This window comes from Mandrillus leucophaeus, unplaced genomic scaffold (genome assembly GCF_000951045.1).
Source record: "Mandrillus leucophaeus isolate KB7577 unplaced genomic scaffold, Mleu.le_1.0 Scaffold1885, whole genome shotgun sequence".
Lineage (NCBI taxonomy): Eukaryota > Metazoa > Chordata > Mammalia > Primates > Cercopithecidae > Mandrillus > Mandrillus leucophaeus.
In genome coordinates this window covers 74,561-102,237 of record NW_012101904.1, presented here as the reverse complement: position 1 = coordinate 102,237, position 27,677 = coordinate 74,561, and the positions used below count along the sequence as shown (strand labels likewise).

Genomic DNA, 27,677 nt, shown 5'->3' with positions numbered 1-27,677 from the left:
TATTCACAATAGCAAAGACTTGGAATCAACCCAAATGTCCATCAATGACAGACTGGATTAAGAAAATGTGGCACATATATACCATGGAATACTATGCAGCCACTAAAAGGGATGAGTTCATGTCCTTTGCAGGGACATGGATGCAGCTGGAAACCATCATTTTCAGCAAACTATCGCAAGAACACAAAACCAAACACCGCATGTTCTCGCTTATAGGTGGGAATTGAACAATGAGAACACTTGGACACAGGAAGGGGAACATCACATATGCGGCCTATTGTGGGGTGGGGGGAGGCGGGAGGGATAGCATTAGGAGAGATACCTAATGTAAATGACGAGTTAATGGGTGCAGCATACCAACATGGCACGTGTATACATATGTAACAAACCTGCACGGTGTGCACATGTACCCTAGAACTTAAAGTATAATAATAATAAAAATAGGAAATAGAAACAACGAAATAAATAAATAAATTCAAGACTCCAGTTTTTGAAAGATTCCATAAAAAGAATCTTCTATCAAGGCTTCAATACAACAAGGCAAAGCAAAATAAAACAACAAGCATAGAGGGTACAAGTTTACCTATGGAGAATGGGAAAGAAAATAAAACTGCATACTCAATCAGTACTTTTTAAACTAATAAATAGTATGTAAAATTCATTCTGATGATTTTCAAAACCTGATGAAATTGATTCATTTAAAGGAAAATATAAACTATCTAGACTTACTTAGTGGAAAGATATTGTTTTTTCACCTGCACACATGCCACTCTTAAAGGGTCCAGTGCCCTGTAGGAGCAGAGCTATAAATTGCAGGACCCTGACCAGTTAATTCCCGCCAGGATGAATGCCTAACCTAATTTCTTCAGCTGGCATCTGAGAATGGAATCCCATCCTCCTCCCGCACTTCCTGTCCCCTTTAGTGCTTTACTATTATCATAGCCCTATCACCATCTAACACATCACCTGTTTTGTTATTTATGTTTTTTAATATTGTCTGCCTCCTCTCCCTTGCCCCACACAAGTAAATGTAAGCTCCATCTGGCAGGATATTTGTTTTATGGTACACTATCTACTCACAGACTCTAAACAGGAAATCTGGCACAAAGTTGGCACTAAATGTATATTTGTTGAATGAGTAAATAGATCAATTAATGAATGAATAAGGGACTGACCTGTGATCAATAGAGAATAAAGCTGATGATTTATACATGTGTTGATTTGGGTGTATGCAAACAAAGGGAGTCTTAGACTACTGTTTGTGGCAAACGCCATAGACTGTGTTTAAGTGACCACAGGCATTTGTCTGCTGGTTCAAAAAAGAAGCTGAGTAGAGCAATAGTGAGAGAGAAAGAGAGAGAACGAAACAGGGGACTAGCAGAGGAAGAAGAAGAGGAAAGAGAGTGAAAGGGGCACTGCTTGTTTGCTTCTACATTTTTATGAAGATCTTACTATTTTTGTACAGTTGGACTCCATGAAGAAAAAGACACTTTTTAATTGTTTGTTTTTTTAAATCACAGACTCATAGATGTGTCAAATGTAAAATACAATAGCTCTTACTGGGCTTTCCACATCTTCTTAGATCTATCCCTTTAGGTCAAGAATTCCTAATTTTGAATGTACATTTACTACAATTATTTATCTTCTTGCTTATTGGTTTTGTTTTCTTCTTTAATACACAGGTACAGGCCCCACCCTGCCCCATGGGGTAGTTCTAATGTGTGGCCATGTTAAGAGCTTCTGCTTTAAAGACTCCACAAGAAAACTATTAGAACAGATAAACAAATACAGTAAAGTTGCAGGATACAAAATTAATATACAAAAATCAGCAGAATTTTTGTATGTCAACAGTTAACAATCTGAAAAAGGTATAAAAAAGTATTCCTATTTACCATAGCCACACATAAAATTAAATACCTAGGAATTAACTTCACCAAAGAAATGAAAGATATCTATAATGAAAATTAGAAAACACTGATGAAAGAAATTGAAGAGGACACCAAAAAATTGAAAAATATTTTATGTTCATGGATTGGAAGAGTCAGTATTAATAAAATTTCCATACTACCAAAAGCAATCTACAAGTTCAGTGCAATCCCTACCAAAATACCAAAGATGTTCTTCACATAAATAGCAAAAACAATCCTAAAATGTATATGGAACCACAAAAGACCCAGAATAGCCAGAGCTATCCTAAGCACAAAGAGTAAAACTGGAGGAATCACATTACCTGATTTCAAATTATACTACAAACCTATAGTAATCAAAACAACATGGTACTGGAATAAAAACAGACACATAGATAAATGAAACAGAATAGAGAACCCAGAAACAAATCCACACACCTACAGCAAACCCATTTTCAACACAGGAGCCAAAAGTATACACTGGGAAAAAGACAGTCTCTTCAAAAAATGGTGCTGGGAAAACTGTATATTCATATGCAGAAGAATGAAAATAGACCCCTATCTCTTGCCATATACAAAAATCAAATCAAAATGAATTAAGACCACCATAAACCATTAAACTAATACAAGAAAACATTCAGGGAAATCTCTAGGATGTTGATCTGGGCAAAAATTTCTTGAGTAGTACCTTAGAAGCATAGGCAACCAAAACAACAATGGACAGAAGGGATCACATCAAGTTAAAAAGCTTCTGCACAGCAAAGTATACAATTAACAAAGTGAAGAGACAACTCAGATTGGAAGAAAATATTTGCAAACTACTCATCTGACAAAGGATTAAGAATCAGAATATATAAAGAGGTCAAACAACTGAATAGGAAAAAATCTGATAATCCAATCAAAAATGGGCAAAGATTTGAATAGATAATATGGCCTGGCTGCGTTCTCAGCCAAATCTCAACTTGAATTGTATCTCCCAGAATGCCCACCTGTTGTGGGAGAGACGCAGGGGGAAGTAATTGAATCATGGGGGACAGTCTTTCCTATGCTGTTCTTGTGATAGTGAATAAGTCTCACGAGATCTGATGGGTTTATCATGGGTTTCCACTTTTGCTTCTTCCTCATTTTTCTCTTACCATCACCATGTATGAAGTGCCTTCCACCTCCCACCATGATTCTGAGGCCTCCCCAGCCATGTGAGACTGTAAGTCCAATTAAATCTCTTTTTGTTCCCAGTTTTGGGTATGTCTTTATCAGCAGTGTGAAAATGGACTAATACAATAGACATTTCTCAAAATAAGTCATGGAAATTGTAAACAGGTATATGAAAAGGTACTGAACATCACTGATCATCAGAGAAATGCAAATCAAAACTACAATGATGCATCATTTCACCCCAGGTAAAATAGCTTATATCCAAAAGACAGGCAATAGCAAATGCTGGAGAGGATGTGGAGAAAAGGGAACATGTGTACGCTGTTGGTGGGAAGATAAATTAGTACAACCACTATGGAGAACAGCTGAAGGGTCCTCAAAAAACTAAAAATAGAGCTACCACATGATTCAGCAATTCTACTACTGGGTGTATACCCAAAAGAAAGGAAATCAGTATATCAGAGAGATATCTGCACTCCTATGTTTGTTTCAGATCTGTCTACAATAGCTAAGATTTGCAAGCAACCTAAGTGTCTATAAACTGATAAATGAATAGAGAAAATGTGGTACATATATACAGTGAATGATTATTCAGCCATAAAAAAGAATGAGATCCAGTCATTTGCTACAACATGGATGAAAATGGAGATCATTATGTTAAGTGAAATAACCCAGGCACAGAAAGATAAACCTTGCATGTTCTCACTTATTTGTGGGATCTAAAAATCAAAACAATTGAACTCATGAACATAGAGGGTAAAATGATGGTACTAGAGACTAGGAAGGGTAGTAGGAGTTTGGTGGGGGGAAGATAGGGATGATTAATGGGTACAAAGTAATAGAATGAATAAGACCTACTATTTGATAGCACAACACAGCAACTACAGCCAATAATAACTTAATTGTACATTTTGAAATAACTTAAAGAATGTAATTGGACTGTTTGTAACTCAAAGAATAAATGCTTGAAGAAATGTCTATCCCATTTTCCATGATGCGGTTATTTCACATTGCATGCCTGTATCAAAGCATCTCAGGTACGTCGTAAATATATGCATCTATTATGTAGTCACAAAAATTAAACATAAGCAAAATTTTTAAAGAAACAAACAAAAAGTAACTGCTGCTTTGCTTTGCACCATGAACTCTATTAGAATGTTTTCTCAACTCACTTACAGATGTTCACAGGTTCCTCCTAATAGTATACATGAGATTTTGCCCTTTTCTGTAGAAAAATAAAACTTGTAACTCCGAAAGAAACTTTCAAACAATTAGCTTCGCCTACATCTAGCTCTGTCACAGCTGTTTACTTTTTAAGCTTTTAATCACCAACATAAAGTTTAAGCTCATACAGTTACTTTTATATTTTTCTGGATTTTTAAATGACTTACAAGTTGATATCAGGATTTTTAAGTCCTCCGTTTGTTCTCCTGACAACATAAATTTGATCAGGAAGCTAAAATCTTAAACTAAAGGCGGATTAAGTCAAGTACCTGCAGAGGAGCTTCAGGATGCTTCTCTCTCTGCACTGGAGCAGCGGGAACTTCCTGAGGGGGCTTTGATGTCTTCCTTTTGGCTTTTTCCATTTGGATATTGGTGAAATAGTTGACAGCAGCAAACTCGATAAGGGCCGAAAATACAAAAGCAAAGCAGACAGCTATGAACCAATCCATGGCAGTAGCATAGGACACTTTGGGCAAAGAATGTCGTGCACTGATGCTTAGTGTGGTCATGGTGAGGACAGTTGTTATTCCTTCAAAGCAAAAGAGCAGAGAGACAAAACACCTTACCACAATTTATATTTAAAAAACCACTGCCACCAACAACAGAAACCTAGAAAATCAGGTGGGATAAGGTTAACAAAACTTACAATAACTCAAACAAAACCATCTTTGATGGAGAATTGGAATCTTAGTGGTTCAATAAAATTAGCACAGGATTTGGAGTGAGAGAAAGATATGGTTCTAATCCTAGTTTTTCTAATAATTGCTTAATAAGTCTTGCGTTGAATTTGGAAAATTCTTTGGTCTTTATTTGACACCTACCAATTGGGTTTTCTATGAAGGTTAAAAGCGTGTAAGGCACCTAGCGCACAGTGGGATGATACTGGAAACTATGCCAACACAGCCACCAGACTCAACAGACACACACCTATCAGGAAGAGTAACTCATTGAAGCGCTGACTCTCAGCTAGGAATGGGAAGTGAGGAACACTGTCCTCCTAAATTGGAGCATCAGAATTTCTGGAGTCAAGCATGGACCACTGCTATTGAGAACCACTGCCAGAAAAGGCATAAATTATACATAGGTCTTTCTTATCTTTAAACATTATCTATTGAATTAAAATACTAAATTTACTAGTCGTGCAGAAGCCTCATATATATAAAAGAATAAAGTTATATTACTGGACGAATAGATTTCCAGAGCAATTTGGCATTATAAATATTGGACCTACACTACCCATCAGTTCACAGCTGGCTGGAAAATATTTGCAAAAAGAACAGAAGTACTTCTCCTCCATCAATAGTCTTCTGAAGCACCATATCCAGGAATGCTTTTTCCTTAGCTTGGAAAAAAAGTCAGTTTCCACTCTTAGTAGAAAAATTCTCCTTGCCACTGGTACTATAGAGTAACACGTTATTTAAGAATGCTAATATTTGGGCACTTGTCCATTTCTGCTTGTATATATGTCTGTCTAACCCATATTATACAGTTAAGTCTGGAAATTTTTGCAAGGATTTACTACATCCATTTAAACTGATTCTACATAACGACTAGGATAGCTCCTGAAGTTGACACACAACATGTTTGGGGATGGGGATGATGATAATAATAGAACAATGATGTTGAAGGCATTTAAACTGCATATTCCAATACCAATCCCCAGCTGAAAGGCAAATAATGCATGTTCAACCAAAGAGATAATGAGTCCAGTGCAATATTGAAGGAATAAAACATTTTGACTTGGGGAAAATAATAGGTCTCCTCAAATCAGAATTTTGTTGTATTCTGCCTACTACTATTCCTTAACTGATACATGTGTGTAACCCTCATTAACACAGCTTTATTAACCATAGTCTTCTTGGGGGCATACAAGTCTAAGGTTGCTTCAGGTTTATATTTCACATAGTGCTAGGCACAAGATAAATCCACGGAAATAAAAACTCATTTTTCCACTTCCTCACCAATCCATTTTCTCTGAAATCCAGTCTCTTCTAAATCTTCAGTGCTTAGAACATGAAAAATTGGAGCAACTGTGCAGCACATGAGCTACACAGCATTTATAAAGATCTGAGACCCCACACAGAGAAAGAAACTTGAGAATTTGGTTGTATTCCCTTTTAAAAATATTTTGTGACATTGTTAGCATTCTTATTAGTCTAAAATAGACTATAAAATGAATTTATTCAAATATATAAATATCTAAATATCTATAAAAATGCTATATTGTGAATTTATTGGATTTTATTTCAGAAAGAGACCTTGGAACATTTAGGCCTTCATTTTGAATCTCAGAAAAGTGGCACCATTCCCATGTTGGCTGTGAGATATATGAATAAACAATAAAATAACTGAAAATTTTTAGCTACGTTTGATGATAGATTAAAATGTTTTTCTTGTTCATAACAATTTAAATTTAATGGAGTATTAAGAATTCATAAAAGTTCTATAACTTTCTCAGATATGTAAGCAATATTTTTCCTCTAATGTCATAGAAACAATGCTAAAAGCAGTTAGAATAAAATATGAACAGTACAGTATAAATAATAATACTACTCAGTACTCAGAAAATTCTACAGAGACCATACTGTGATAACCAAAAAAGATACTCAAATTCAAATATAAGCAACTTAAGATTCCCTATGTCACTTTGAACTATTTTTTTTTTGTAATAGGACTATTTTTCTTGGTGATCAGAAGTAGTGGTCTTTATCTTCTCCTCTTATCATGTGAATGCCCTTACCAATGTCAAGCAAACAGAATACTAATGCAGTTATTGACCCATAAATTCAATAATTACTTTCCAATTGTTTAGGAGGATAGATCACCAAGTTAATGAGTTAAATGATGATGTGGACACCAACACACACACACACAAACACACATGCTGGATAGGTGGCTACCTTCCACTTATCTTGCATTATTTTCAATCAATTTGATTTTAAAGTTTGTAGAATAGCCCTCCAGATACTATGGTTCCTACTTTATGACACTGGCAAAACTGGGAAATTAGCTGGCACAAACATTCGGCTAAGTATTTAAATGTTGTCACCTCTTTCGACATTAAAATTTATCTCTCCTGGTGTTAAAATTTAAAGAAAGAACTGCCGTGACAAGGGTATGCTTATTATACTTGGTCTGAAGTGGAACATTTGATTAACTGAAAACCAGTGGAATAACAAACAGAAACCAACTCTTCAGAATAAGAATCCATGTTTCCTCTGCATCCAAGAAGACAATTCATCTGTCGTGTATGGCTTAGCCGGCACCTACCCTGAACACATTTAAAAGCCACATTTAAAAAAATATATCCAATTATTGATGCCATTCCCTGCATTTAGCATGCTGAATATGCACCATATTGGCTGGCCTAGAAGCTGAGTGAGGATGTGTAAGAGTAGGCAAAGACTGTACACAAGAGTGAATTTTTGGCTGGCCACTCCTAGAAAATGAAATAGCAATGATTAAGATATGCCAGCTGGCATTTACTTGTGTTTAATGTTTTACTATACTGGAATAATTAGAAAACTTAGAGGCATACAGCTTTGGAGATAGAAGGTCTTTGGAGAGATTTTTAGCACACTCTGCTCCTTTCATTACACTGATTTTTTTTTTTTTTTTTGGTTTTGTTTTTGTACAGTCTCTAATGATGTCTCTGACCCAACAAATTATCTTCTTATGAGTGGAAAGGGAAATAAGAGTTAGGGAAGAAAATAATTTGCCCAGAATTAATATTTACCTAAATCTCATATGCAAATAGATTTCTAATTTCCTCCTAAATACTTAAAACTTAACTTTCCTAAGAAAGTACCTTCATAGACCCTCAATGATAGTCTAATAGTTATCAATATGACACATCTTAGGTCTTTGAACACTTAATTACCGACATAATTTCTCTGCTCAACTAAAAACAGTATCTTGGCACATGGGCACAAAAGATGGGCAAATTTCCAATTAAAAAACAAACAAACAAACAAACAAAAAACAGCCACAAAGTATCTTTAGCACACATCCGTATAATCTCACTCAGCAGCTCTGGAATTCTCCACAAGCCCCCACATCCCCACACCTCCTGTGAAGACAGAATGACTAAGTTGTCAAAGTTAGATAGAAATTGTCTTGGGTCCACCAATTACAATTTGACTTTACAGAAGTTTCTTAATATGTTTGAGTCATTTTCCTTATCTATAGAAAATAATGACTACTTTACTGAGTAATTATTAAGGTTAACAATATTTGGCAAATCTGTTTATCTTTGGTACTACTAGTATCCTTACTTCTTGCTACTTAGTTTTCTTAAAATGTCTTATTTGGATAGGAAATGTTGGGTGAGTACAGCTGTAATCAATACTAGTCTTCACCGCACCACTGGAAATTTCTATTATTTGGGGACAAGTGAGATGAACAGTAGCTATCAGGTTGTAATCAATCAAGAAATAAATACGTACCCTACAACTTAAAGTATAATAATAATAAATAAATTAAAAAAATAAAAAAATAAAAAAATAATAAAAAAAAGAAATAAATAAAAGGTTATCAAGCCATCACAATAATAATAATATATGGCAGGTAGTCACATTAATATATCAAGTAATGACTCTCAAATGAAGTAGATAGCAGCATGGAATGCCATACTAATAAATAACACTTAAATCATATTTTCTATGCATGTGGCATTATTTCAAGTGCTTTTCTAAATCAACTCATTTAATCCTTAGAGCAGTCCTATGAGGTACATGCAATCATTCATCCTGTTCTAACACATGAGGAAGCAGGCAAACGTAACTTACTGAAGGTCCACAGCTAATAAGTGATAGTCCCTGGGTAAGAAACTAGGCTTTTTGCCTCCACATTCTGCACTTAGGGCACCATCACCCCTTGATTACAGGCACCTATGATGGATCATTAATTGCTGTTCTATACGCTCTTCAGGATCATTTTTTCTTAAAAAACAATATGTATACAAGAGTTTTTTTATTTGTAAGATATAGTAGAAACTTCTGTGTTTTCTTTTTAATTTTTAATGAGGGTAGCTCCTGAAATATTTATAATTTTTTACAAGAAAAAGTTAACAGCTTCGGATGCTCAGCCTCAGTAGATACTTCTTGCCTAGTCAAAGTGCTTCAAAAGATGATGTGTGAAGACACAAAATTAGCTTGAGTGTTAAATGAGATAATGAACATCAAGAACTTAGCAGAGCATCCAATAGTACACACTAGAAAGTTATGCTTTCTTTAAAACACTTAAAAGTCAAGAAAACTAAATCAGAACAAAATCTATCTTCCTTAGATTGGAGAAGTATTGGAGTAAGTAATTAATATGAACCAAGTGGTCCAGACACCCTATATTGAGTACTATACATAATTTTTTAAATCCTCACTAGTCTATGAAGGTGAGATGTATTGTCACAATCTTATGAATGGAGAAAATAAGTGGCAGATTTGGGTTTAAACCTAGACTTGCTGACACCCACAGTTTAGATTTGTTGTTTTCTCTCTTCTGTTTTCAAATTTACATTTAAGAGCTAAATTTTATTCAACACTTTGAGTTGTGCAGTTATTCTTTAATTGAACCCTCATAACTCTTTAAGGTACCATTATACCTCCTCACTGCCTTCCTAAGATCACACCTTCCCTCCACCATTGCCCCCCGATATGAGTTTCTCTAGTATAATTCCAATACTTTTTTTTCTATTTTTGTAATGCATCCTCATACTCCAATACATTCTTAAAGAAACCTAAGATTAAAGGGAGGATAGCTATCTATAGAGTATTTCAGATCCATTGAAGACACTAAGACTCCCTAATCAACAGTTCTCGAAAAGGATGGGGAGGTAGGATGAAAAGTTTCCATTCTATTTCGTTCATTTGCACCAGCATCTCTTCAGCTATTGTGTGATAAGGGATATTATACCATGGCTGTGATCCTACTAGGTAGAAAAGCAAAGAGGAATTGGCACTCTTGTGAGGACTACACCACAATTCCAGAGCAATTCTGATCATTTTTCTTCTTATTCTACTACTGAATGCTTTTGTTACTCACAATGAACAGAGAAATAATAGAGAAAGACATTAAAATAAACATAATTATAACAAATTCTACTATTTAAAAGCATGACTGATATGTAGAATACAGTGTAATAAAAATTGTAAACTCATATGCTCTGAACTTTATATGGTTCAGAATACTATACAGTATATATGAAGCCACAATAAAAACAAAAAGTAAGAACAATGTTTAGAAAAAAAGAAGTATGTAAGTAGATGAGCTTATAAACTAAGCACATAATACCTCCCAATTCAATGCATTTAAACCATTTGCATTTTGGTCCACTTCATTAAAAGCTAAATTATTCTAAGGCTTTCATATTCATTCAGCCATGACTTTTATTTGTTTTATTTTAAGCTGCCAGTGCATTTCATTTTAACACGCAGATATAATTTTAATTCAATTACACAGCATTCTACTAGGAGCCCAAGAATATCACTGAAAGTGAGATTATGTCCAGATTCACATTTGGTCTACACCTGTCTGGTGCTCAACAAGGGAAATCTGATGCATGGCCCCAAAGGAAAGGAAGGGTGCCTGAATCTCCCCAGGCTTTATTACTTTGTACTGGCTACATAAAAATGAAAGCCTATATGATTCCTTATTCAGGATAGCCTGATGTATTAGGGTTTAAGATTTTCTTAGAAATATCCCATGAATCACGAATAAAATGTAATGTGAACAGAAACACCCAAGAAATGAATTGCAATTACCAAATACAGTCCTAGCGGGAACTGATTCTTTATTTATCCAGAATGAAACTTGAGAAAGAATCACTGTCATAATGCATGGAATATAGGTCTGAATCATAAAATAACCCATCTTCCGTCTGAGGTGGAAGTAAACCGTCATAACAATATATTCACCTGCCAAGAAAACAGGAGGAAAATGTGTTATCGGTTCTGCAGGCAGGCAGTCAATGACTTCTTAAACATATTTCAGACTAACAAACAGTATTCTAAGGAAAGAAATTCTCTTTTGTGCATAGCTTCACAAACATCAATAAGTATGTAGTTTCCTAACGAGGGAGAAAATGATATTGAACATTATTATACAGAAAAACACTTTGTTCCATGTAATGATTAAGCAATTTAACAAATTGGGCTAAAACTTTTAAAAATTTTCTGTAGTGCTTTCTATTTTGATGATCTAATATTGCTAAGGCAATTAGCTTTCATTTTCAGCGTTTTTTAGAAACAACATTTAGACCTAACTTCTATGGAAAACCACCAGAAAAAAATAGAAATGCACACAGTTACACATACACAGACACTGACACATACACACCCATTTATGAAAATATAAAGTTTAATTTTAGAAAGGAATAAACATACATATTTTATTTATATATAAATATATATGTTTCATTCATATATAGATTTCATACACAATCACAAGCTTAGAGAGAGGCTACCTTAGTTTTAGGAAAGAGGTGAATTTCTAAATGTTCTTTATATGAAGAAAAATATAGACGTGTATAACAGACAGGCATATATGACACCCCTGAGTTCAAGCATGTTTTACTGGCATTTAGACAAAAACCTGATTTCTGGTAGCTGTTGATAAGTATTTTTACTGTTACATCTCAAAATAATATGTCAAAAAAGTTACCTAGGAAGCAGTGGTCTTATTCACAAACTGTGAGTCCAGCATTCAGAAACCTCACATCCTACCAGTTGTGTTCCATATCCCACTTGCAGACTGGAAAATAAATGCCCTTCCAAAAATGTATTTTCTTAGACAGATGAGAGGCAAAGTGCCCTCTTAGAAAGCTACTGTATTGTTTCATGACTGATGTGAAGAAGGTTTCCTCAAAATGAAAACAGTCATGACAGGTGTCATAAAGATAAAAGTAATGGAAATTTACTGTGACTTATACAAAGCAATTTTAATAGTAGAGACAGTGGACTAAATTCCTTTTTTAAAACAAAGGCTTACGTATTAATTTTATTTATCCATAATAAATTTCCATTTTATCTTATTTATGTTTAATTTTTAACCAATTTTTGAGGTATGATTGACATACAAAAAGCTGTACATATTAATGTATACAACTTAATGAGTTTGGAAATAAGTATACACTCGTTAATCTATCACCACAATCTATGCCACAAACATATACATCACCCCCAAAAGTTCCCTCCTTCTTATTTATTACCTTCTCTGATAATAACATTTGAGATCTACTCTTTCAGCAAATTTTTAAGTAGACAATACAGTACTGTTCACTATATGCACTCTGCTATACAGTAGATATCTAGAATTTATTCACCTTATATAACAGAAATATTATGGCCTTTGACTAATATCTCCCTGTTTCCTCCTCCCGGAGGCCCCTGACTACCACCATTCCTCTCACTGCTCTGAGTTTGACTATTTTAGCTTCATCATCCCTTCACAACACTGCTTTATCCATTTTTTCTTAAAACAGAAGCAAAAACTTCATTATCTCACATCTTTACTCCAGATCTTAAAACTACTCATTTTCTACTAATGCAATCTTAGCATTTTATCTCTCAGTCAACACCTTTTTAAGAACACAAACTCAGAAGTTAACACTTAGATTTGAAATTTGGTTTTGCCAGTTATTAGCTATACAACTTAGGCAAATACATTGTAGTAAACCTTTCTCATGTATAAAATAAATGTTATGGTGGTATCCACTTCATGGGATGGTTATGAGAAAAAATACATAGAAAGAATTTAGAAGGGCACCCGTCACATGGTAATTGCTGAATAAAGTTTAGCTATCGCTATGGCCTAAATGTTTGTGGTCCTCAAATTTCAAATGTTGAAACATAATAGCCAATGTAATGATAAGAGGTTGGCTTTGGGGTGATTAAACCATGATGATGGAGTATTTATGAATAGAATTAGTGCCTTTATAAAAGAGGCCCCAGTGTGAACACCCACTCCCTACACCTTGGGGGTCCCCATGTGAGGACTTATTCATAGAAGGTACTATTCTGTGAACAAAGAAATAGGTCCTCATAGAACACTGAATCTGATAGCACCTCATCTTAGACTTGTCAGCCTCCTGAACTATGAGAAGTAAATTTCTGTTGTTTTTGAGCCACTCTGTCTGTGTTGTTTTGTTACGATGGCCCAAACAAACTAAGATAACTATCATCAAAAATATTTTTTTCTGGTGACATGTGTATGTAAGGAACAGTCTTAGAACAAGCAATAATCAGCTAATTTTTCCACTAAAAATGATTAAAAACTAAGTTCTGTAATTCTTTCTATTCACATTCCAAAAGAAAAGAGAGACCAAGAATCATCAATAATAAGCATCCTCCCGACTCATGAAATAACTTTAATGTACACCCATAATATACTTTGTAATTAAGCTTGAGATTTTTGTTTACTTTCAGAAAACAAGAGAAGGTGACACCATAAAATTGGGCAAGATAAAATAAAATTTTTGGAAAGCCCCACAAAAATCATCAAAAACCAAAACCAAAAACAAAGCAAAGACAAAAAACAAAATCAGACTTCCTACCACATAATTTTGTGAAAATAATTTTAACATATTTGATTACTGGCTTTCATTTCTGAATAAGAAAACCAACTCACTTTTAGCATCTTACTAAATCGGAATTTATTTTAAACTAAAGTAAGATTATAAATATAAAGAAATTATGAGCTGTAACTCATGCATCAACTCTATTTCTGGAAAATGTTTGTTGTTCTCCTGAAAAAAATAAATAACTATTTCAACGAAAAAGTCAGGAGAAAACTCTATTGCTAACACCAAGTAGCATATCATCTTTAATTATTACACATCTCACCCGTAATCGATTTGATGGTTTCACTTGATACGGTTTGCCCAATCAAATCATATTGAACTAAGCTGGAAGACTCCTTCGGCACTTCAACTGATTTCTCAGGACCTTTTGTCCAGGTGTAGATCATCTCACTCTTTGGATAGGCATCTAAAAGAGAGCACAGAATGTGGTTAGAGTCAATGCTCCTTTTTCATCTGCATCAGTGGTCAACACTTAAAAACAGTACTTGTTCAAGAAAGATGGAATAAATGAAAACAACGTTCACTATAATTTAGTCAAATATGTTTAAAACTTAGAAAACTAGAGATTAAGTAAATACCCTTGCAACTCAACAGCATTTATTTTTTATGCCAAATAATTGGAGGAGGAGATATTAAAACCGAGGCATCTAAAATGCTACATATGCACCAATACACTTGGATGTGTGTCCATGCTAGTAGGATAAACAGTTCAAAAGCAGATATATTAAACTACCAAAACCGTACTGTCAAGCTCTTACTTCTTTCACTTCTAATTCACTTCCAGTGCTTGACCAATACCATCCTAACACAGTTCTGCTATTTAGAAACGTACCGTATGCTGCCTGTAATAATACAATAACAAAACCAAACAAATTCTATTGTTAGGAGAGTTCCCCTGGGGTCACCTCTTCCAAACTCTGCCTCTGGGCAATATCCCTGTGTTTGGGGACTGTTGTACAGTGACAACTGGCTATGTTTTTTGTAAAGCTGTCCAGGGAATATAATTATACAACCAATTCCACTACCTTTAATTTCTTACAATCAGGACATTTCCCCTTCCGTCTTAAACAAATCTCTCCCAGTGGCAATTTAAGCCCATTTCTATTATTTGGCACTCTGTTCAAATGGAGACCAGCTGCTTGCTTACCAGTCTACCCATAACAGACAGCTTGGCTCACACACAAGAAAGAAAGTTCAAAAGAACCAAAATGGATTGTGTGTCAACCTCCCTCCAAACCATCCTAAAATGGCTATAGCATAGTAGCTCCTCAATGGAATCATTTCATTCTATGAAAGAAGTTGACACTTACGAGCACCTTACAAAACAATGAGGCTTGTGTTGTCATTTTAACATCATTCAGTTATATTATCTGTCAGCCTTTATCTCCAGAAATATATTCACGCTTCAGTAAACTGTTACAGCCTCTGTATACTATGTTCTTGTCTATGATATTGCAAATTAAGTATCCTTCCCTTGGCTACCCTTACATTGCTAGAATGACCTTTTTCTTTCCTGGTTTTTCTAATTCCTCTGAATTGTAAGCATGGGGATTTAAATAGTGTTATTTTTCCCTGTTTCCAGAGTAATTAACAATCCTTACCTGCTGAGTATGGTGTGCCTCTCTTTTTAATTCCCAATCCAAAAACATCCGCTTCCAATGTGCAATTTCTTTATTTTATACCAACTCTGATTGAACACTAACTATGTTCAAGTCCTTCTGAAGAGAGCTTTTTCTGAGAACTAGAGGTTGGGATGCAGGGAGTGAAAAGGACTTCCTCTACGTGAGAACTAATTTGGGTAAAATTTGAATGATTACAGCACAAATGGATTTTAATTCTGGCCCCAATGAGATCACACTGTCTATGTATTTTTCTGCCTTTATCTTCCCTCATTAAATTATTGGTAAGAGAACATATTACTTTCCCTGGCTTCAAGTTAGCCCACTGAATATTGTGATTACTAGGGGTTATAAAAAGAATAGTGACTGTCGATTCTCATTAAGTTAAGCAATGAGCGATGATAACAGCAGGCAACAGTTTCAAAATCAGTGTAACTAAGAATCTGAAGCAATAGTAAAAGCCAGCATCTATTTTTGGTAGATTCTGATTGAATTGAAAATGTGAGGCAGACCTTAGAAAAGGCAATCACATTTTGCTGCCATCTCAGAGAAGGGACCTTAAGGGAAGGAATCTCATATTATTTTCTATCCATTCATCTCATCCTGCTGCCTTCATTTTCTACAAAATTTCCCAAACATATCTATTTCACAGTTTCTCCTCTAGTACCATCCTAGTCTAAGCCACTGCCATATTTGCTTGTACTAAAACAACAGCCTCCATTTCTCTGCTGCTTCCACTCCAGTCTCTCTACCACCCATTCTAAAAAAAGTAGAAGTGGAACTGTAAAATGTCAAAGAAAGCTGCATTGTTTCATCAAACCTTTGAAAGGCTTCCCATAGCTTTTAGATAGAATGCAAACTCCTTAATGTGGTATATAAGGCATTATATTATCTCAGACCACACCCCTACCATGCTTTTGCTATGCTTCAGTCACTGTTATACCAGCAGTGCTTGCTTCTGTCATTTCAAGCTATACGATGTCAGGAAGCTCTGAACCTTTTAAGGATTTCCTCCAAGTTGGCTACGAAGGACTCTGCTTACAATAGAATATCTGTCTGTCTATCTCTCTCTCTCTCTCTCTCTCCCCAAAGTGATATATATTATAATTAAATAAATTATATATATATATATTTATCTATATAATTTGTACTTTCTGTGTAACACTACCAACACGTAGAGTTCAGAGGTCCCTAAATTTCACCACTGATCACCAATCAATTGTGACTAAGAGTACTTAGATTATCTGTTAAATAGGTTTTTGTTTGTGGTGGGGAAAGGAGGTTGTTTTTATTTCTTTATTATAAAATAATAGTTAATGAAATCTCCAGAAATAAAACCAGGCAGTTTTTGTTATGGACCATGACTTAAATGTTGGATTATGAAAAATAAAATACATATGTAAATATCAACTTGCATGAGGTAATCATAAATTCTAACAAAATTTTTATTATAACTTACAACTCCCGAATTTCAAAGGGCATGCATGACCATCCATGGGAAAATCCACCAATCTCATGGGACACTCCGCACTTATGGTGAGTCTATGATGAAAAATGCAATTACATAAAATCAACCCTTTTAAAAAAATAATTATGATTTTAGATTCTAAAATAGGAAGGAAGGGAGGGAAGGACGAAGGAAGAAAGGAGGGAAGAAAAGGAAGGAAGGGAAGGAGGGAGGGAGGAAGGAAGGAAGGAAGGAAAGAAGGAAGGAAGGAAAGAAAAAAGGAAGGAAAGAAAAGAATAAAAAAGAAAGGGAAGAAGTAGAAAAAAAAACCAATTACCTCATTGTGTATAAAATAGTACCATTTCTCATAATTCTAAAAAGCTTATTTGGAGCTGTCATATTATGTGAGACAGATTTCTTTCCATTCCTGAAGAAAGTATCAGGGGTCCATACTTTTGTTACCATCATATTGTTCAATCTCAAAATTTCAATGGGGCCATCATATTTTAGTCTTTTGTCAATCCATGTCTGTCTGAAGAACACATCCATTGTGTATTCCTAGGGCAATTATTTTGGAACATATTTAAGTCACAAATGACTACATATAAGTATGTGAAAATAATGCATTACATTCTGTCCTCCTTCATGCTCATAAAAAAGACCATTGCAAATAAAATTAATAGGAGCAGGAATGATCTTGAATCAATGGAGCAAAAAGATTCTCAGCAATTAGAGTAACTTTTATTCATCCTGATGCCTTCATCTTCTGCATTCATAAGATAAACAAATTACCACACATACTCATTATCTAATAATACATTTGCTATAATTTAAGAAAACCACCAGTACCAGGTAGTTACAGTTGTGTTTTACTTTAGACCAGATAGCAAAAATCAGTTAATGTGTAAAAAGTATCATGCATAATTAATCATGTAATTTTAGGCATTTTAAAGACAAAGTAATATGTGTAAAAGATATTTTATTTTCACAAAGTTTATTAAAATTAGTCAAATAACTCAAGGGTTTCGAATTACTAGGAGCTTTAGATCAAGGAATAAACTAAAGTAAGTTTTTTTGTCATGTAAACTAAGTATATTTAATATAAGATAGCACAACTGTATGAATGAATTCTTCCTGACCGGTGCTTGGTATTCTAAGCTCTTAAACATGAATGAGAAGGAGGGAGAAGGGCTGGGATGGGCAGCAAGCAATTAGATCAGCATGAAATACTAAATACAACGAAAACTACAAAATAGTGTACACAACTAGTTCATACTGAAACTAATTATCATCTCTAATTTTCTCCCCCTCAATAGTTTCCTAAAGAAAAAACAGCCTGGCACGGTGGCTCATGCCTGTAATCCCAGCACTTTGGAAGACTGAGGTGAAAGGATCACCTGAGCTCAGAATTTCGAGACCAGCCTGACCAACATGGAGACACCCTGTCTCTACTAAAAAACGCAGAATTAGCTAGGCGTGGTGGCGCACACCTGCAATCCCAGCTACTCAGGAGGTTGAGGCAGGAGAATCACTTGAACCTAGGAGGTGGAGGTTGCAGTGAGCAGAAACTGTGCCATTGTACTCCAGCCTGGGCAACAAGAGTGAAACTCCATCTGGAAGGAAGGAAGGAAGGAAGGAAGGAAGGAAGGAAGGAAGGAAGGAAGGAAGGGGAAGGAGAAGGAAGGAAGGGGAAAGAAAGAAAGAAAGAAAGAAAGAAAGAAACAAAGAAAGAAAGAAAGAAAGAAAGAAAGAAAGAAAGAAAGAGAAAGAAAGAAAGAGAAAGAAAAGAGAAAGAAAGAAAGAAAGAAAGAAAGAAAGAGAGAAAGAAAGAAAGAAAGAGAAAGAAAGAAAGAAAGAAAGAAAGAAAGAAAGAAAGAAAGAAAGAAAGAAAGAAAGAAAGAAGGAAAGAAAGAAGGAAAGAAAGGGAAAGAAAGGGAAAGAAAGAAAGAAGAAGAAAAGACAAAACAAAAACAAAAAAAGGTACACCCCAGGTTGTGCTATAGGAAACAGTAATAGGAAAGTTCTTCTCTTTGTTTAGAATGACCCTAAATCAACAAGCACTCAAATGTTACAGCTGAAATGCAAATTGAACGAGATTCAATGTCTTACTCTTTATACATTCTTAAGTTTAATTAGGGGTTCTTTGGGTTTCTGGCTTTGCGTGATTGACAACGAAATAAATATTAATTGCCCTCTTTTCTACATGTTTTCTTCAAGTCTCAAAAGGTAAATTAAACTTCGAAAATACCTACCATTTCAACATCAGAAACAGGTCCAAAGCTGGTGACATATATGTCAGTTTTCACTTCTGTAACAGGACCTAGCGGGTATGAAGTGAATAAGTGTGAAAAAATAATTACCAATTTTACAGGCTTGGATGGTTAGATAATTACAGAGTAAATACAGATATGATATATCATGTTTCTACAAGCATCTTAAATTTTCAGTGAGATAATGAATCTCTACAAAAAAATGTAGACCAAAGCACAACAAAACCAGAAAGCAGTGTTTACTTACAGGCAAAAAGAAACCCTAATTACTTACCAGGAACCTTTCTTAAGTATACATCACCCCTGGACACTGTTACAACAGGCAATGCAGAGACACAAAAGTTTTTAACCTTTGTGATATTTTATAGTCCACCATCTGATTGGCCTCTATAAAGAAGTGAGCTGTTAAAAAGGGGAAGTGTGGCCACAGAAGCAAAGAAGAGAAAAACCATAACAGCTGTAAGGACTGTATCCTTGGAGAGTTGAGGATACCAGTAAATAATTTTAAAAATGATTCATGTCACCTTTATCAAAAGGCACACCATCCACTACTGATTGGAATCAAAGACAAACTTTTTTATAAGTAACAGCTACTTATGCTCTGCCACCTACTAACTGTACAACCTTGTGCAAGTTATTTAACTCCTCAATAGTAGCAACCACAACCATCAGGCAAGATTTTGATAGCGATCAAATGAAATTGCTGAAATAAGATGCTCAGCAAAGCGACTATCTCATGAAAGTACTCATTCCATGTGAGGTTCCCTTTGCTTCTGACAGTGGCCCCTATTGAGACTCTTTCCTGTATCTAAATAAGACTAGTTCATGAAGCACATAGGTGTTTTGGCAGAAGAGAAATGTGGGAGCATAATGACAATATGGCTAACATAGATTTTAGACTCGGGAACACAATCTGGGTTTAGCACAATCTGAGTTTAGCATGAAATTTAAAATCAGAAAGTTTGGAGTTCACATTTGGTTCTAACATCTTCTAGTAATATCATCTTCAAGTCATATATCCCCATAGGTAAAGATATTAATGAGTATTAATTGCAATAATACTTATAAATCATTTTCCCAGTCTCTAGAATAGAATGTGCTCAATAATGACAATAGTCATTATTATGTATAAAATAGCATTTTAATACAATCAAAAATATAAAAATTGTTGCCACTTGAACATAACTTCCTTAAACAACGGTTTATAATACTGTATAGCCAGAGGCTAGATATTCCATAGGAAGAATGATATCTGCTATAAAGATGAAATAATTTCTCACTTGGATTCTTGCTTGGGAAATGGGATTCATGCCAAAAAAAAAAAAAAAAAAGCAAAGAGAAATTGGTATTACTTAATGCCCTAGTTCTAAAGTTATCCTCATAAAAATGAATCTGAATATTTCTTCTTCTAAAGAATGAAGATTGATCCACACAAAGAAAGGTAGCTCGAGGGAGAATGAGAAAATTCCTTATTGAATAAATATCCTAAGAAAAATAAAGCCTTAGGCAGTATAGTAAGAGAAAAAGTCTGGATCAGGCTTATCTATAATGAGATTTAATTTTTTCAAGACTACATTTATGGAAAGCAGAAAAGTTAATTAGACTTTTATTTGAATGAAAATTGGAGAAAACAACAGCAAAACATGATAGTAATAAGCTCATTAATGTCAAATTGTTCCAGGAATAGTTAGGTAGTCCAGGAAGCAGGTAATATGTGCTGAACCCTAGAAGATAGCAATTTCACTCAAATAGGTTCAACAGTGAAACAAATCACTATGTTAGTTTCTTAAGGACAATTGTCAGAGTATTAAAAAGCAGAAACACTATGTCATTGCAAGTCAGGGCAAGTGATGATAAGTTACTCGAATAATTAAGGTTGGTTATGTCCTGGCAACTAGACTATTTGACAAGATTCTTGAGAAATCAAAAGTTACTTTGATGATCGGTTTAGGGAAGTGGTTCTGATATATCTGTTAAAATACAGATTGTTGAACTCCACACCTCGATATGCTGATTTAGTACTAGGCATAAAGTGTGGCCTCACAATTTGCATTTCTAACAAGTTCCTAGCTGAGGCTGTTCACTTTACTCTATTTTACAGTGTTCATCTGTTTTCTAGGATAGTATTTACAACACCGTGTGCTATAAAATATTAATATCATAGGTATTTCAGGGGAGCGAGGAGTCTAGGAGAGAAAAGAATTAGGCCAATGATATTTTTCCTTATACATTTATTTTAAAGTGTGTGGGTGTATGCTAATTCTTGTAGTTCTATAGTTACAATGATTCCATGATAAGAATGAACATTTTCCAATTCTTGCATAACACGCTACTTTCTCAATGATTCTTGAATAATGTTTTGTGTTCAAAATTATAACCTTAGTATTTGTGACATTCATGATTCAGTATTTGCCTTATATGTTCCTATGGATCTTTGAGACCGAGTGAGATCCTAAAAACATTTTATTGGTAAAGGGATTTCCTTCAGACATTCATTCAATAAACGTTTATTGAATGAGTGCCAGTTGTGTGTTGGGTTCCGTGCTAGGCTCTGATGCTACATTGGTAAACAAGACTCAGGAATTCCCTGCCTCAAAGAGCTAACATGCCATTGGGGCAGTCAGAGTATGAATACAGTAGTAAAATGATAAACTAAATGACAGAATGCTATCATTTCTAAGAGGAAAAATACAGGATGGTAAGAGAGTGGGAGACTGGGAAGGCCATTCCTGATTTGCAGTCACAGCTGCTTCTTCAAAGCAGTGACTTTTAAACTCAAACTTGGAGAATGAGCATGAGCCGTTGCAAGAGCTTGGGAAGCTGGATTCCAGGCAGAGAGAACTGCAAGAGGACAAGATCAAAGACAGGAAAAGGGCTGAGTGTATTCAGGGACTAGAAAGGGGGCCAGTGGGGCTGAAGCAAAGCATGGGAGGGACAGAATGATGAGAAATAAAAGTCACAAAGATAGAATGAAAACCAGGGTACAGTGGATAGAACACCTACCCCCGAACTCGTATTCTAAAAAGCGGCATGTTTTAAGCAACACACTTATAATATATGCTATGGTGACTGTAGTTAAAACTACATGGAAAATAAGTTGTAAATATATCAGTAAAAGATGGGGAGCTACATAGAGTATTGTTATGAACTAAATTGTATTCCTTCCAAATTCCTATGATGAAGTCTTAATTCTTGGTACCTCAGAATGTGACCATATTTGGAAATACACTTTTTAAAGAGACACTAACGTTAAAATGAGGTTACTAGGGTGGGCCCTAATCCAATATGACTGTGACCATATCAGAAGTGTAGATTAGGACACACATACACACACACACACACACACAGCAGAGACAATGTAAGCATGGACAGAAGATGGCCATATATAAGCCAAGGAGAGAGGACTTAGAAGAAATCAATTTTGCCTACACTTTGTTATCTCCAGAACTGTGAAAAATTAATTTCCTATTGTTTAAGCCACCCAGTCTGTGGTACTTTGTTATGGCAGCCTTAAAGAACCCAAAGGTTAATAGTTTTTCCTATGTTTTTTCTTGGAGCTTTCTTCTTCTGATAATTCAGTCTGTCTCTGTCTTTACTTGCAGGTTGTGGTAAGAAGTTTGATTTGTATCCCGTAATCACTGGGAGCCCACTGAGGGTTTGAAGTAAGGGAGTTTATATGATTAGATTATATATTTTACAAAATTATTCTGACAATGGTATTGACAATACATTACAGGGAAGCAAAAGTAGAAGAAGGGCTCTTCTAAGAGGCTGCTATAATGGTCAAGTTGAGAGTTGGTGATAACAGCTTGGACTAGGGATGTGGCAGTGGGGTTGAAGACTGGACAGATTGAGGGGCAGGTGTGCTCACAGGGTGTGGGTATTTTCCAAAGAACAATAAGCAAAGTTACAATAATTGCTATTTATTAAAGATCAATTATTTGCCAGGTAGGTTATTAGGTTCTTCCCATATACTATTTCATGTAATCTTCACGACACCCTCCAAAGGCGCTATCCTCATGAGAATGTTATGGATCTGGAAACTGAGTTCACAGAGACTAAATAATGTATGACAGAGCCAGAATTCTAATCCCCTTATATTGATCTCCAAAGCATGTGCTAGCTTTGCTATACTGTATAACATCACCAATAATAAATCATTAACTACTTAAGCAAATGTGGAATTTCATATCTAGAATATAACATGCTATACCTACATTTCCTGCTTTGTTCGTTAGTTTCTAAAGTATTTTCTCACAGTGCTTTTCACGTCTTTACTATTATTCCTATTACTGCATACTGCCTGGGTCTTTCTATCTGTAACAGCAAAGGCAAAATCTTAATCGTTTTTGAAGTCCCAAACTAGCACAACGCCTTGCACATATTAGGCGTTGAATAACTGTGTTTCATCATGCTCCTAATATCATCCCAGTAGTGATTTAAAAACCCATCAAAAGAAAAAATTAACAGAATTACTTTCCACAGCAATTAAACTAAAAATATTTCCCATTTTTAGAAACTGTGTCTTATTTGTATTTGTATCCTCTGGCAGGACCAATCACAGGTTTTAAATGTAATAGGCCGCTGATAAATCAGTTGTCAATGAATAATGGTCACTATGTAATTAAGAATAACTCTTAGAGACACCTCCTCTAATACGACAGTTTAGGATGTTCAAATCAACCTTACTAAGAGTATAATTGCATGGAAACCAGATAATTTTGAGCTTGGAAGGATTTCTTCCCATAATTTGGTATGCATTTGTGCAACATTAAAGACGTCTTTTAGTTTACAATTCTACTTTGTTGGTAGTAGGGATACATTTTTTAATACCGAAAATGTGGTTGACAGTCTGTAAGGCAAACAAGATGATTCAACAGTTTTTGGGGAAGAAAGAGCCAAGACCAGCAAGATCAAATTCAGGGAAATATTCCCATCTAATTAATGAGTCTAACTTGCTGGGAAAGAGGGAAGGCAATTAACAATGAATCAGATAATTTCCCAATTTACTTAATTTTAGCAGTACAGATATGGTTAAAGGGTGGAATCATTTTTGAAATTTCATCTCCAATAATGATGTCTTATTTGTTGCTACATCATGAGAAAGCCTAGGGTGTTTTGCTGATCTTGAAACTAGTCCATCCTTATTTTCCATATTGCCTTCCCAGCCATGCACTTGAGGAAACATTTCTAATTATCCAGCCACCTACATCACACATCCACCATCACCTTACAAAATACTAGTGATATATCTCCAAAAATGAAGACACTTGAAGTGATACAACAAGGAATCCTAAATGAAATACATAAAGAAATCTCTTCGCTTGTCATTTACAAAATATACATATACGAGCCTTCCTGAATACTAAACAAAGACGAGAGATATCCATTGATATCACTGAGAAAGCAGAAAACACTATAAAGTTCTAGAAGTTTCTTTCACTTAGAAGACATTAAAGATTAGTGCCTCCCATGTCATATAATCCATCAATCCTGGTCTACTTTGTAAATAATTACAACCATCAAATAAATAAAAAAAGTATGAACAACAACAAAAATAAAATATGGGCAAACAATAAAAACAAGTAATTCACAGAAAGAAAATTATCATAGCCAATAAAGATTGGAAAAGATATTCAACCACATTAGAACATAGTGAGAATCAGAAAAATTCAAATCATTTCACAATAAAATGCCATTTTAAGAAATACCATTTCAAGATATATATATCTTGTGTTAAAGAGGGTATCTGGATCCTGAATGTCATGTTCATTGTAAACTGTAAATGGGAGTTGATTTTGTAAACTCATCATGAAAAATAGTTTGGCATTATCTTGTCAACTCCCACTTACACTAAGATCCAGAAAATCCATTCCTTGATATATATGCAAAAGAAACTCTTGCACATTTACAGCAGGAAATTTGGGCCAGGATATTCACAGCACCACAATCTTGGAAACAAGCAAAAAGCCTACTGCCAACAGAGCAGATGAATAAGCTGGTTTCTATGCAATGGGAATATCACACAGCAGTCAAAATGAATGATCTATTGCAATATGCAACAATAAGAATGATTTTTAGCAATATATAATTAAGTTAAAAGCATCAAAAGATTATGTATAGCAAGTTCAAAACAATTAAATATTTAAAATAAACTTTTAAAATAAAGAAGTCAACCTAAAATGACATTCAAAGGAAAACTAAGAATTTTAAAAGGACTTAAAATCATGGTTACTTTGGATGGGGAAGATAGGATGGAGGAGACCACAGAGCAGAATAAAACTTGTCCAAGTCCTACACTTTGTGCTGGTTGGTGGTTTAACTGGTATGTTTATTATATTTTAATAAATGATTGAATAGATGAAAGAATGTATAAAAAGAAGGTTATGTATCAGCCAATAATGAAAGTGTCTCAAATACCAAGAACTATTAATCTAGGTTTCAATTCTGTGTACCTGTGGCTTATAGAATAAATATGTAAGAAAGGCGTAGACTATAAGGCAGTGATGTTTAATGATATATACAAATGCAATCAGATGTATTTTCTCATCTTAAAGAAGTCTAACAACTCAGTGAAGTATTACCCAAATATCACCAATTTTCTAATATCCTGTAATCTAGATTTTAGAGTCTCTATTTCAGGAAACACCGAATGCAATGGATACATCCTAACCCTAAAGAAAATGTAAATATAAAATAGCACCGGTATGTTGTATATCTTTTTTTTTTTTTTAACCAAGAGCATAAGAAAGTAAAGTTGTGCTCTGAATTCAAACTTCTCTTGTTTTCTCAAAGACATATTTCTTTTAGCTATGCCTTCCCTCCAATCTAATGCTAAATATTCTCTACTAGATTATTCCCAATAGAAGAAAAGAAAAAAGAAAGGAAGAAAAACATGTTATGGTATAACCTTGAAAAACAAAAGGCAAACTTTTCTCTTTCTCTTCTCTATTATATTTGAACTTCTGAAAAAAAACCAAACTATCAACAGTACCTCTGATTTTTCTTATTCACTCCATCATCTATCTCAATAATTTGTTTTTCATGCCTAGGGTCCACTTCCTTTTGTCAGTACCATGAGTTTTTCCTTATGTACAGCATTGTTCCTGCCAACTTTAAAAGTATTTTTCTTTCTCCCATTTTTCTACCTCCTTCCTTCTACCATCCCAATTTCTCTGCTTCCTTGTACAAATGCCTAGAAAAATCTTATTCCATTCTCTCTTGAATGCACTCAATCAGACTTTCACACCTATCACAACACCAAAACGGCTCCACCAAAACAGTCAAAATCAGTGAAGATGTACACATTGCTAAATCCAGTGGTCAATTTTAAGTTCTCATCTTTCTTTATCTGTCAGGAACATTTGACTAAATTAATCCCTCCTCCTTTCTTTATTTTTTCTTTATTTTTTCCCCCTTACATTTTACTTTAATTTTATACACACTCCCTTGGTTTTCCTGGTACTTCACAAGCCACTCCTTTTAAGTCTTCTTGGGACAAACGTTCCTCCTCTCCTCTCTGGAGCCACCTCCTAACATTGGAGACATCAAAACTCAATATTTGTACATCTTCGCTATCAAACTTAATCCCCTGTAATCGCTTTAGACTTCTGGCTTTAAATATCATGTATATTGACATACTCATGATCCCTGAATTTCAGGTTCATCTCCTCCTGATATGTAATAGACATCTCAAAGGTACCATACGTGCACACAAATTGCTCATCTATGCCCCTGGTCTACTTCTGGCACAGTCTTGACAACTCCATTTTTCTAGGTGTCCAAATCAAAAACTTTGGAATCGGCTTTGACACCTCCCTTTCTCTCACATCCCACGTTCTAGCTGTCGTCAGTTGACTTTAATTTCAAAATATCCAGAAGCCAACCATTTCTTGTAAATTTACAAACTTCTCTGCAACCAGCTTGGTCAAAGTATCCCTCATTTCTCCTCTGGTTTATTATGGAAAACCTTGCTGCATCTGCCCTTGCCTCTGACTGCCTGTTCTCAACATAAGGAGAGCCTTTTAAAATTAGTTCAGGCCTTGTCCCTGCTAAAATCTTTCCAGTCACTTTTGATCTGACTCAGAGTAAAAGCACAGTCCTAATCAGCCTGCAAAGCTGTACACAACCTTGTCCTCTTATCACACTGATCCCCTTTTATGCCTCAGCCCTGCTAAACTTCACTATAGGGACCCTGACTTCCCTGCTTAAACATGTTTGCACTTAGAATTCCTTCTCATTCATTAGAAGACCCCATCCCAAATGTGGTTTATGCTTTTATTTAAGTACGACCAGTGTTCAAATAGCACCTTCTTAGTAGAATCTCCACTAATTATTCTACTGAAAATTGCAACCCCCTCCCCTGCTTTACATTACTCTATAGCTGTTAACCAACATCTGGCACACACACTGTATTTTACTTATTTCTGTTGCTTATTTTCTGTCTCTTCCACAGTGTGAACTTAAGAGGGCAGGAAATCG

The 27,677-nt window shown here is 35.0% G+C and overlaps 1 protein-coding gene across 3 annotated transcripts in view; it reads right to left on the bottom strand.

Moving 5' to 3' along the window:
- The window catches only part of GABRA4 (gamma-aminobutyric acid (GABA) A receptor, alpha 4), a 69,196-nt gene that overhangs the window by 34,612 nt on the left and 6,907 nt on the right, over positions 1-27,677 (bottom strand). For 2 of the 3 annotated variants that reach the window (XM_011978066.1, XM_011978067.1), the window contains exons 3-8: positions 19,179-19,246; positions 17,264-17,484; positions 16,939-17,021; positions 14,123-14,266; positions 11,045-11,197; positions 4,556-4,815 (exon numbers count right to left, since the gene is read on the bottom strand). In XM_011978066.1, the coding sequence (XP_011833456.1) occupies positions 4,556-4,815; positions 11,045-11,197; positions 14,123-14,266; positions 16,939-17,021; positions 17,264-17,484; positions 19,179-19,246 (929 nt within the window). The remainder of the gene's footprint in view (positions 1-4,555; positions 4,816-11,044; positions 11,198-14,122; positions 14,267-16,938; positions 17,022-17,263; positions 17,485-19,178; positions 19,247-27,677) is intronic. The other variant, XM_011978068.1, reaches the window with a different exon arrangement.